This window comes from Benincasa hispida, chromosome 8 (genome assembly GCF_009727055.1).
Source record: "Benincasa hispida cultivar B227 chromosome 8, ASM972705v1, whole genome shotgun sequence".
Lineage (NCBI taxonomy): Eukaryota > Viridiplantae > Streptophyta > Magnoliopsida > Cucurbitales > Cucurbitaceae > Benincasa > Benincasa hispida.
In genome coordinates, this window is record NC_052356.1 from 46,086,145 (window position 1) to 46,098,519 (window position 12,375).

The 12,375-nt window shown below is 34.4% G+C and overlaps 2 protein-coding genes across 3 annotated transcripts; one reads left to right on the forward strand and one right to left on the reverse strand.

Moving 5' to 3' along the window:
- The first annotated feature begins 263 nt into the window (after nucleotides 1-263).
- On the forward strand, nucleotides 264-2,336 carry LOC120082693 (dof zinc finger protein DOF5.6). The gene is made up of 2 exons (XM_039037972.1): nucleotides 264-527; nucleotides 1,069-2,336. Exons 1-2 carry the CDS (start codon nucleotides 477-479, stop codon nucleotides 1,996-1,998), a joined length of 981 nt encoding a protein of 326 aa, XP_038893900.1. The 5' UTR covers nucleotides 264-476; the 3' UTR covers nucleotides 1,999-2,336.
- A 3,040-nt stretch (nucleotides 2,337-5,376) lies between these two features.
- On the reverse strand, nucleotides 5,377-9,350 carry LOC120082811. 2 transcript variants are annotated; one of them, XM_039038137.1, is made up of 3 exons: nucleotides 8,730-9,350; nucleotides 5,760-8,262; nucleotides 5,377-5,625 (listed from the first exon to the last, which is right to left on the reverse strand). In XM_039038137.1, the coding sequence occupies exon 2, from the start codon at nucleotides 8,226-8,228 to the stop codon at nucleotides 5,790-5,792; it is 2,439 nt and encodes an 812-aa protein (XP_038894065.1). In that variant the 5' UTR covers nucleotides 8,229-8,262; nucleotides 8,730-9,350; the 3' UTR covers nucleotides 5,377-5,625; nucleotides 5,760-5,789. The 2 variants fall into 2 exon arrangements, with proteins under 2 accessions (XP_038894065.1, XP_038894064.1); XM_039038136.1 differs by having other exon boundaries at nucleotides 5,400-8,262; nucleotides 8,730-9,349.
- Nucleotides 9,351-12,375: the final 3,025 nt, after the last annotated feature.

Consider the following 12,375-nt stretch of genomic DNA (forward strand, 5'->3'; position numbering starts at 1 on the left):
TCTCACACTAAACTCCACTCTCTACACTCTCTACACTCTCTACACTCTCTACTCTCTACTCTCTACCACTTCCAACTACTTCCCTTACTTACTTACACATCACCCTCATCTTAAACCTCATCAAATCTCAGCCCTCCATTTTGCCACCTTGGATTTGTTTTTAGTCTTCCTTGTGGGGTACCCTCCTAAAGTTCGGACCCCACTAAAATGTTTCTTTGCCACCGACGATTGTTTAAGCCAATAACATCAAACATCCCCTTCTCTCCCTCTCTTCCATCTCTTCAAATATACCCTTTTCTCCTTCCTTCTTATTCACTTCCCATTCTCTCTAAATCCCTTCTCTCTCTCTCTCCTTATCTCTTTGCCATTTTATAAGTAGAGCAACTCAAATACACCATTAATGGAGTAACTGTGAAGTGAAAACTTCTTTTCTTTTCTCTTTCTCTCTTTGCTTCCTTCTTCCTCATTTCATCATTATGGGTCTTACTTCTCTTCAAGTCTGCATGGACTCTTCTGATTGGCTACAGGTATATATCTATAATAAACATACCCATGAGGAACAACCAATGTTATTAACTCTACACTCATAGCTTCAATTATCAAAAACAGAGCAAATGTACAATATTTTGTGTTTGTGTGTGGAACTTTTTCTTCCTCTTCTCTTATGATATAATATTAAATTTACCTTCATCTATCAACTTAAGTTTTTTGATCAATTCGTTATTTAATATGATATCAAAACAGGTGGTTCAAAAGGTTCTAATTGACTACACGTATATCTAACAATTCCCATGAATGAGGAACAATGTCAATTACTCTACCCTCATAGCTTCACTTAAAAAACAGAGGAAAACAGAGCAAATGTACAATGTTTGTGTTTGTGTGTGAAACCTTGTGTTCCTGTTTTTGTTTATGATATAATATTAAATTTATCTTCATTTATCGGTTCAAATTTTTGAGTCAATATGTGATTTAACACAAAGCTAGTGGTTAAGGAAGTTTTGTATTCAAACCCTGCAATGTTATTTCTTGTCATTTTACACGGTTATTTTGTTCATTTCGTCTTAGGGTACGATTAACGAAGAGTCTGGGATGGATTCTTCTTCATTATCAGGAGATATGCTTTCATGTTCAAGGCCATTAACAGAGAGAAGATTAAGGCCACAACATGATCAAGCTCTGAAATGTCCAAGATGTGATTCAACTCACACCAAATTTTGCTATTACAACAATTATAGCCTTTCTCAGCCTCGTTACTTTTGCAAAACTTGTAGAAGGTATTGGACTAAAGGAGGAACTCTTAGAAACATTCCTGTTGGTGGTGGCTGTAGAAAGAACAAAAAGGTCTCCACTACTAAAAAATCCAATGATCAACAACAACAACAACCACAAATTCAACAACCCATTTCTCAAAATCATCATCTTCTTCATGGCCCTTCTTCTTCTTCTTCTTCTTCACTTCACATTCATAATCCCACTGATCTTCATCTCTCATTTCCAGATCAAGTTCAGTTCCCTCATTTCAATCCTCTCATTGGAAACTCTCCAAATTTCACCATTGGAATGCTTGAAACTCATCATCATCATCATCATCAAACTAGACCCATTGATTTCATGGACACTAAAATGGAAGCCATTGTTGGGAATAATGGTCATTACTCTACAAACCCAGATCATTTAGCTATGATTGGAGGGCTTAATGGAGATCATCATCATATCACAGCTGCTGCAACAAATTTCCATGGAATTTGCTCTCCTTATGGACTGTCACTTGATGGGAATATCAATCAAATGATGATTCCTTATGATCAACATCAAACAAATGAAGATCCAAATGGAATGGATGTGAAACCAAATACAAAGCTTTTGGCTTTGGAATGGCAAGATCAAGGATGTTCAGATAAAGTTGAATCTTATGGATATATTAATGGAATTGGGTCTTCTTGGAATGGGATGATGAATGGATATGGACCATCAACAACCAACCCATTGGTGTAAAATTGAAGGGGAAAATAGCACTCAAAATCATCAAATGGTATCAAACAACTTGAGATTGATAGGGGTCTATCATAATTAGTGCCTTTTTTTTTCTTTTTATCAGTTTCTTAAAAAGAAAAAAAAAATGTCTGATTTTTGTTTAATTTAAATCTCTCTAATTTGGAGTGTGGTTTTGGGATTGTGTCTACAAATCCAAGGCTCTCTATTAGGATTTTGTTGTATTCTAGGGAGTGCTTTTGTAGTATAAAAAAAAAAGACTTGTTTTTTCTTTTCTTTTCTCTCTCTCAAGTGGTTGTTAATTAATTAGTAAGTTATGTTTGATTATTGATGTATGATAACTAAATTCGTGAAGCACATTTATTAAAACGTAGACTCTCGATCAAGAAGTTAAATGTTCAAATTTTACATTGAGCTCATAGAAAAAAGAACAAAAAAAAGCACATGCATCAAATATTCGTACATTGTATAGAAAGCTTCATGCATGTCTTTTGGCTGTAAAATGGGAGACATTTGCTTGTAAGAATATAGGAATAAATTAAGAGAAAAAGACTTTTGAAAAATTAGTACTAGTTTACCAATAATATGTTTTTGAAGAAGTTTTATTTCAAAAGCTAGAAAGCTGTTTTTATCTTTCAAACAAATCTTAATTTACAACTTCTCTTATTGTTCTCTAGACAAAATTAAAATTGAGAAGAAGAAAAAAAAAAGATAACTTTTGTGAAAAATATTAAAAGGGATATGCAAAAAGAAATAATAATAATAATAATAATAATAGATTTTGTAATGGGTGTCTTGTATTTTGAATTTTGGATGAGTGGAGAATAATGGAGGCAGTAAATATAGTGAAGTTTGTATTTAGGGAAAATAAATGTGGGGGAAATGATTAAAAAGAGTTATAATCTTTTTTTTTTCCTTTCTTTCTTTGGTATCAAAAGAGGTTTATTCTACCAACATAATTCCAGTACACTACTTTATTTCTTGAATAAGAAAAACTATAATTTAATTCTTTTAGATCTATTTGCTAATTATTTGATTTTTTGTTTTTGTTTTTTAAAATTAAATTTATTTTATTTACATTTCTAACAATGATCTCATCTTTTAAGTACAATGGTTGAATTCTTAGCCAAATTTCAAAAACAGAAACTTTTTTAAAGCTACTATTTTAATTCTCAAATTTTAGTCTAGTTTTTTAAACCATTGATGAAAAGTAGATAATAAATTAAGAAATTTGAAGGTGAAAACAGTGTCCATAAGCTTAATCTTAAAAGACAAAAATACAAAATGATTACTAAATGGAGCCTTAAGTTTTAATTTATCAATTCTAGATTTTTTTTCTTTTGGGAGTAAATTTCAATTCTAGAATTTTCTACCTTGTCTTTATTCCATCTCTTTAATTAGTACCTCAAAAGTAGATTTTTTTTTAAGAAAAAGAAACGTAAAATGGAGGATCAAACCTCTAATCTCATAGATGATAGTACTAAATTTATATCATTTGAGTTATGTTTATGTTAGTTCCCTATCATAGATTTTGTGCAAACGTTAGTTTTATATGAAATATCTTACATACACGTTTTGAGTTTGTAAGTTCAATAGTGCAGTAAATATAGTATTGTAATCGACGAGTTTTTTTTTTTTTTTTGCCCCGAGTTCATAGAGAAAAGAGATTTGATAAGTTGCAAATATGTATTTTATTCTTTAAACTTTTTTTATAAACATTTAAGGGATTTTTGGTGGAAAGAGTTGCTTATTATAATTAAGTTATAATAGTTTGTGTTTGGAACGTAAAATATTTTAGTTCGGATTAAAATAGTATGTATTGAGTGTAAACTATTTTAGTTTGAAAAGAAAATAGTAAATATTATACCAAAAAATTTAAAAAAAATGATAAATGTAAAATAATAAATATTGTTGCAAAAGAGAATTTTGAAATAGTATTGACTATAGTTAGTTGGGGACTATAAAATAGTATTTATTGTAACAAGAGGTGGTTATCATAGTAGATAGTCCTTGCCCAAAACGTCCCTTTAATTTTTCTTTTTCTAAAAAAAAGTTAGTTGATTCTCTTCTAATCTTTTTACCATGTTTTTCATCTTTGGAAAAATTTAAATTATTAACAAAATTCTAAAAACAAAAGAACTTTTTTTCTCTTGGTTTTCAAAACTTGCCATTTAAAAAGAGTGGTAAAAAGTATAATAATAAAAGAAAGTAGATGAAAGTGGTGTTTACAAATTTAACTTTTAAAAAATTTAATTGTTATTAAACAAAGTTAACTACCAAAATTGAGTTTAGTATTTTTATTCTTTCCTAATAAGAGGTGGACTAAAGATTCAAACCGATGGATAAGACACACTTATGCCATTAACTTGGTTGACAAGTAAGTATAATAATTCGACTTCGAATTTAGTCGAGACATAAGATTGGAATATTATGGTCGGATCAAAGCATCGAGCTTAGATGGTAGTGGAGTAAGGAATGAAGAAAGAGAAGGGACGTTGGATTGGTTGGAAGCCACGAAGGTTGAATGGCAATGGTAGGTGGCGACACAAGAGAGCAATGTGTGGAATTCACTGTTCATATTCATGCAGTCCGACATGTCGGCTAGATAGTACATACTAGTCGTCTGCGGTGATGTACAATCTGAAAGCTTTCGACTCTGTAAACCAAAACATATTGGTTTGTGGATTCCTATTTCCACCTCTTTGCTTTCATTTGTCACCCTGAATTCTGTTCATTCCATCATCGCATTATTATTATTAATCCCATTCCCACTCTCATTTTGTCTGTAACCTGTTTGTGAAAATGCTCATGTGAAATTCCTGTCCTATGTTTCTCCTTCTCTAGGCCTTGTGTAAAAATTCGATCTCATTTTCACCTCCACTCGAAACAATTTCACTCTTGTTCTTTCAAAAGTTCAACATATTTGTTTTTAAAACTACACTTAATAGTAATTTTGAAGCTTTTATGAGTGGAACAAAAAGTAGCAAACCCATCACAATACCAATGAACCTTGTAGAAATTGGTTAGGCGAGGAAATCTACTTATATGATACTTCCAGTCCCAATTCCATTCAAAACTCTAGCCGATCTTTACTCTAAGAGTAGCCAATTTCAAAAGTGATATTTGGGACCCAAAAACCATGTTCTTAGATTATTCGCTCATTGCAAAAGACCATCTTGCTACTTCCAGGCAATTTTTAAGAAGAAACGTAAGAGAGTTGGGCTTGGAGTGGGGTTGTTTTAGAGAGATGTGATGGTTCAGATAAGTGAAAGTGAAACCTACAAAAATGGCAAGCTGTGTTATTAGAGGGATGATGCTAAGGCGTTGGCTTAACAAAACCAGAAATCATTCCTATCCGTACAAAACGTTGTCTGATTCAAGTTGCACTGAAAATATTGGAGTAGTTTCACATGGATTTCTTGAACTATGGAATTTGATCTCAAAAGCATACTTAGCTTGTGTGCGAGCTTACAATGGAATGTGAGATAAGCGCACAGTTACAACTTAAATCCAAGGCTGACTTTCTTGCCTACACGGAGGGAATAAGACTGTAAAAAGTATGAGAATAAAGGTGGTCGCCGCCAAATTCATCTCATGGAATACAAAAGGCTCCACATTGCTTACACGATTCTGTAACCAAAGAGAAAAGGGGAAAACTAAGAGTACTAATAAAAACGAGAAGCTCCACCTACAATATGTGTTCCTCGAATACATAAATTACACCTACAATACATCAACAAGACTAACGAGGGGGTTGATAGAACCTGATCAAAGACAAATTCACAATGGTTCCGTTACGTTGAAGAAGGCCCCGCCGCCATGGAACTCACCTTCTTGAGGAGGCCTTCAATATCGCACTCCAATTTGGCTCTCATGTCCGGGGAGAGATTGTCTCCTGACTTCTCCAGCATTGATGTCATCATCTGAAGATTTTTCCTTATAAACTCTATAGGTGGTGCATCACCAGCTTGGTTTCCTGATTCAGCAGACTTTGATGGGTTCAGAGTGCCCTCAGAAGCTGGATAGGCCAGTGCTGTGCAAGCCCGGTCCGAATCTGATGTCCTGGGGGGAGCTGAGAGATGATAGAGCTGATATTTTAAAAGAGTTGGGCCAAAAATGCTGTTTTTCTTTAAACTCCGAACTGCTTCCATAGCATCAGCGCTTCGGAGGAAAACTATCTCAACAGTGGAATCTTTCAACTGTGTCTCTGATTCCTTCAATGATCCAAACTGGCTAAACGTAGTAATGACTTGCTCCCGCAGAGGCAAGGGAGCTTCTGAAGAGAAAGTCAAGAGAAGAAGAGATCCTAAACCTTCACCATCAGTTTCAACTCTATTATAAATATATGATCTGCTATCAGAAGTATTTGGATGGTTCAAACTAGCTTCACCCTTTTTCCTCCTCCTTTTAGGTTTAGGCTGCTGTGGAAGGTTGTCAGTCAACTGGGAATCTTTCCCTTGACTAGAGTCGGTACCCATTCCATTGAAATAAGATAAGATAACCTGTGGATCCGCCAAGGGTGGTTTCTCCTTTCTCTTTCGCTTTTTGCCCCCAGATTTGCTCTGATCCTGGCCAATTGTCTGATCTTTCACTGACCGGTTAGGCGCTCCTGAAAAATCCACTTTATTTTGCTCTGGAATTACACCAAGTGGTTGTGAAGCTGTGACCTGTAGATCAATGAAAAACGAACCAGGTTTATTGCTGTCATTCACATTTACATTTATGAATTCAGTAGGTGCCTTTGAATGCTTCATAGCAGCTCCAAGTTTCCTTCTCTTCTTTGGCTCAGACTTCTGTTGGGAAGCAACTTGGCTCACAGCCTGCTGATCTTCCACCAACAAGCCAGCTATGGTACCACTTCCATTTAAATCTGGTATGTCCGTCGCTGGTTTACTCTGGGGATGTGATCCAACGCTCTTTCTCTTCCTTCGCTTTGGTAAACCATTGGGTGAGAGGGGTCCAACCTCTGATGAATCTTTTGTGAGTAAGCTACAGGAAGAAAGGTTTATGTTCACATCTGACAAGGCAGAAAGGGATTTAGTCTTCATTTTCCCCAAGCTTTCTCTATCTTTTTTTGATTTAACATTGGAAGTCAGGGGGCTTTTTTTCTGTGCATCTCCTGCAGGAATTGTTTCAGCTTTTCCAGTCAAATCCACATCACCAAAGACTGGTTTGGATTTCATCTCTTCCATTTTCATAATAGAACTTGCCTGACTTTTTCGTTTCTTGATCCCAGGTTTCTTGATCCCAGATTTAGCAGCTGAAGAAGGGTGCGGCTTAATCTCTGACACTTCTTCCTCCAAAAACATAAAAATTCTAAATATGGAGAAGAACTGAGCAACTGTATCAAATTTGTTATTTTCGCTTGGATATAGACAATTTACAGCAGTAAAATGAAGCTGAGAGAGAAACTCAGCTGACGATGTACTCATCAAGTCTTGATTATCAACGAAATCTCTCCCCAAGCTTTCTCTATCTTTTTTTGAGTTAACATTAGAAGTCAGAGGGCCTTTTTTCTGTGCATCTGATGCAGGACTCGTTTCAGCTTTTCCAGTCAAATCCGCATCATCAGAGACTAGTTTGGATTTCATCCCTTCCATTTTCGTAATAGAACTTGCCTGACTTTTTCTTTTCTTGATCCCAGATTTAACAGCCGAAGAAGGATGCTTAACCTCCGACACCTTTCCCCCAAGAAAAAATAAATCCGCAGCCATTGCCTCGTTTTGACCACCATTAACAGATTCATCATGAAACATCAAAATTCTAAATCTGGAGAAGAACTGAGCAACTGCATCAAAGTTGTTGTTTTCGTTCGGATAAAGACAATTTACAGCAGTGAAATGAAGCTCAGAGAGAAACTCAGCTGGTGATGCACTCATCAAATCTTGATTATCTGCCACATCACTCCCACTGGTGATATTCCTGTACCACTTCTTCCAGAACTTGCCACTGCATTTCGTTAGCAATGGGGTTTCATTCTGGCCCTCAACTGCGGTTTCATCTTCGCCTTCACCAGAAATTTTAAGAATCCTAATATCTTCTGTTTCAGCTGGCATAACTTTCTGTCCCCAGTTTATATATGGAAAAGACAAATACTTGCTCTTCTTCCGCTCTCGTGTCTCAGACCTCTTTCCAGACATCTCTTTGTTACCATCATTGAAGTTTTCTACACCAGAATCCTTAATTTCATCTGTTAATGGATTGATTGCCTCTTCATTGATTGGAGAACCCATTTTACCGGTGTAACAGTCTGTAATTCCAATACACCTATTATAATAAAAAGACATAAAACGTAACAATTAGAAATTCTTACAACTTACACACTCGGCAGAAGCAACTTATTATAAACTGTTCTAGGATAAACCATCAAAACATAAAAGAAACATCTTTCAATGCCTCATGCCAAAATGCTTTCACCTGATCCTCATTTGAAAACATTTTGGAAGAAAAATATGCGTATAATTACCTTAATTGCAATTGCAAGGGTTCGAGAAGGACATTTACCAAAATCAACCATAAACCTTAGTTGACTAGTCCGAATTAGTCCAGAACTACAAACAGATGGGTCAGAAACTATCTAACATACTTTAACGAGTTCAAAATAGTCCAAAATGTGTTCGTACTTACCAAACTTTATCGAACATAATCAAGCATTCCAAAGACCAATAACTTAATACGAACACTTAAATCCAATTTGAAAGAGCAACAGAGCAAGGATACTCGGAGATTCTTACCAAAAGGGCTCCGAGCCCTACTGGTTGGTGTTCAAAAACGTCCGAACTTGTAGATCTGAACCCTATGGGTTGTGGGTAAACCGATTCGAGGCCGAACCGACTGTGGGTCAATGTCGAAGCTCGTCGAACAGGTGAGAAACACTGCTTCGAAGCTTGTTCAAGGTGGGTGTGCAAAGTGAACTATATGGTCGCCGAGAAAAATACCACCGTCACAGAGCTGGTCGTGAAGCCCAGTGTGCTACCATCGAAAATACGCTGAACGCATGGGTGCGGTGCGTAGCGACAGGACGCCGGGGTCTGTGGTCTTTGCTGCTGCTCGTGGGTGCGGCCGCGCAAAGATGGGTCATCAAAGCTTGATGTTTACGCGTGGTCTGAGGTGGTCGAAGGTCGTTAGAGAAGAAACTAAAGCAGAGGGCATGGGCAGAACTCGCTGGAGAGTGAGTGGGGTCGTCGGAGGGTTGCCAGCCGTCGCTGGAGAGGAAAGGAGAGGGGAGTGGTTGGCAGTTCCGAGGGGGAGAGGAGGAAGAAGAAGATGATGAAACCCCTAGGGTTTCTTTCTTTCTTTTTTTTTTTCCTTTTCTTTCGTCTTTTACCCATCTTTTTTTTCCTTTGCTATTTTATGACCTCATAAATAGGCTTCCTTGAGTTCTACTTTTTTTTCCCCTCTTTTCGAACTTTCAAAACTATCCAATTTCTCCAAATAAATTAGGTTCGAGATTTAATTAAAAATCTCTAATCTCAAAAAACAAATTCTAAACTAAATATCTTAAGAATTTTAATTAAACCACTTCAAATTTAATTTATCTAAATTAGATTTCGGACCTTTGTTATTTCAATTGAGTTCAACAATTAACTCCAAACAACACTTCTATTTAGAGATGTTCCAGTAGCGAAATTAAGATTCTTCCAGTTCCATTTTCAATGCCTCTATTTCAATCTTTAATCTACTAAAAAAATTCCATCTTATTTTTTTTATCCATCTTTTAGCAAATTTTTATTTATTTTCAAACAAATTCTTTAAGAAAATCAATCCGATCATTTTCAATACAATTTTTATTTAAATAACATATTACAAAAAAAATAAATAAATAAAAACAATAATATTCTATGTGCGAAATATAATTAAGATGTTAATCTCAATCATTTTAAACTTCTAAAATTTAAATATGACATCATTATAGTTTTTCAATTTAAATATTACATTGTCCTAGGAAGTAGGAGCGTTCATTTTAAGGTTTATACATATAATAGCAATTCCATCATTTACCTTGTTTAGTCAACAAAGAAAATTTTCTCTCCACTCTCTCTTCCATTTCGTGCATTAAATAGATATTTTTATCTCCATTTAATCAATTAACTAAGATGAAATTTAAATTACATACCATTCGATAAAAATTAACTCTTTCTAAAAATGTGGGGCATTATAACTTGATTCAAAATTTTCAAAATCATTTTCTATGTGGAGATCTTGGATTTGGTTCCTCCTTTAGCAATTATGTTTTTTCTCTATACCTCCTTTTTCTAACTTCCATTAGGGTTGGTAAAATTTCCCACCAGTTTGACCGAGGATGGAGTCAAACCAAGAAAAATTTTTGGGGCCTCGTCCGAGGACGGGGACGATATCTCCACCCCGACCCCGATTAATTCCTAACCCCGATTTGATATATTTATATATTTATATTTATAATATATAAAATAATTTATTTATATATGTGTTTATAATGTATAATGTTGGATTGGAACTCAATATTAAATATCCAATTTCTAACTCTAAGTCCAAGAAACCAAACCCAAACTTAAAAAACTAAAAAAAGAGCCTAAATTGAATATGGTAGAGAATTCCCAGCGAGAAACTAATAGGGGAACCCCACCTCATCCCTCCCTTTAAATGGCGGGGACGGGGGCGAGGATGGGGTGAATTTCCCCACGGGGCCGAGGACAGGGGACGCCCCCCCACCTCGACCCTATTGCCAACCCTAACTTACATGCTTCCATCCATAACCTTTTATTAGTAATACATTCCCTTTCCCTTTCCATATTTTCCCACTTAACTATCGGATCTTCATGTTGGATTTTTGACAAGATATTAGACATACAATTATCCCACATCAAAAAAAATTTAGGAAATTCATGAGTTTGTTATACATTAAAAAAAATTGAAGAAAGTCATGGGCTTGTCCTATATTGAAAAAGTTTAGAAAAGATATGGAATCTAAGTACTATAAAAGAAGTCTATGTCTTTGGTTTTCAATTATCCAAAATAGAAACACTTTAAACTTAGTGTGCTAATTCGAATAAACTCATTTTTTATTCTCTAGTTTGAGAGTGGAAAAAAATGTGAGTAGTCAAAAGTTTTGAGTGAGTGTTCTTGTAATTGGGATCGGGAGAGAGAATTGTTTTGTGTGATTATGGCAAATTTTCACATAGTGGATTTCTTGGCCATGATTTTTCTCCTAGTTAAAAGTTTTCACGTAAATTCTTGTGTTCTCAATTTTTATTGGTTTCCTTTTAATTTCTCTGTTATTTTTTTATTTATTCGTGCGATAGAAGTGGGAGAATTTTCCTGGCACCTTAAGCTCTACATTGTCTTCAACATTATGAGTTTCCAAAAGTTGATGCAAAAGTAACGGTTGATGTCCTATTAATCTTTGAAAACCTGCCAATTGATTGTATAGTAATGTTTTAGGTTCATCCGGAGCAACATAATATTAAGGTTTATTAAGGTTTAAATATAAATTTGGTCTTATTGTTTGAAGAATATTATAATTAGTCTATATGGTTTTAAAAGTTCGAACTTAGTTCTTATGGTTTGATTATATCTCATAAATAGCCTCTACGATTTGATAAAATTATATCATCCCTACCATTGAGATTATTTATGAGAGTTTTATCATAAAATTCTAATTATAAATTACAGAGACTAAATTCTAACTTTTCAAACCATAAAAAGTAAATTTGCAGTTTGACCATCATCGTTTGAAGAGTTGCTTCATTTGATATAGATTCATCCACTTGTTGATGTCCATAGATTCGACATTGGCAAGTGGATGAATCTATATTTATATTATATCATGATAAAATCAATAAAATATATGGAAAAGACGACAACTAATATAAATATTATGGTTGTTTTCAAATACAGGAAAATGAACCAAAGTATTTACAAATATAACAAATTTTTACTGACTATCTGTGATAGAACGCGAAAGACTATTATCTGTGTCTACCTATGTTATGATAGACACAGTTAGTAGTCTATCACAGATATATTGCGATATTTGACTATTATTTATAAATATTTTCAACAGTTTTATCATTTAAAATAATTTTTCTAAATAATAAGCAGTTTATACTCTACCAAAATATATCTACCTAGTACAAGAAATCGATGAATTTATATGAAAAAGAATTCCTATAGCTTTTGCTTTTTTCCCTGAAAAGGCTTATAACTTTTGGTTGGAATATATAATTTATCGAAGATATAATATTATTTTGGTTCTTATACTTTTGGTTTTTATTTATTTTAGTTCCTCTATTTTCAAAATGTTCATTTTAGTCCCTATATTTTCAACTTTGGTTTATTTTGGTCCCTATACTTTAAAATGGTTCATTTTAGTCTTTGCAATTTTAACTTTGATTCATTTTA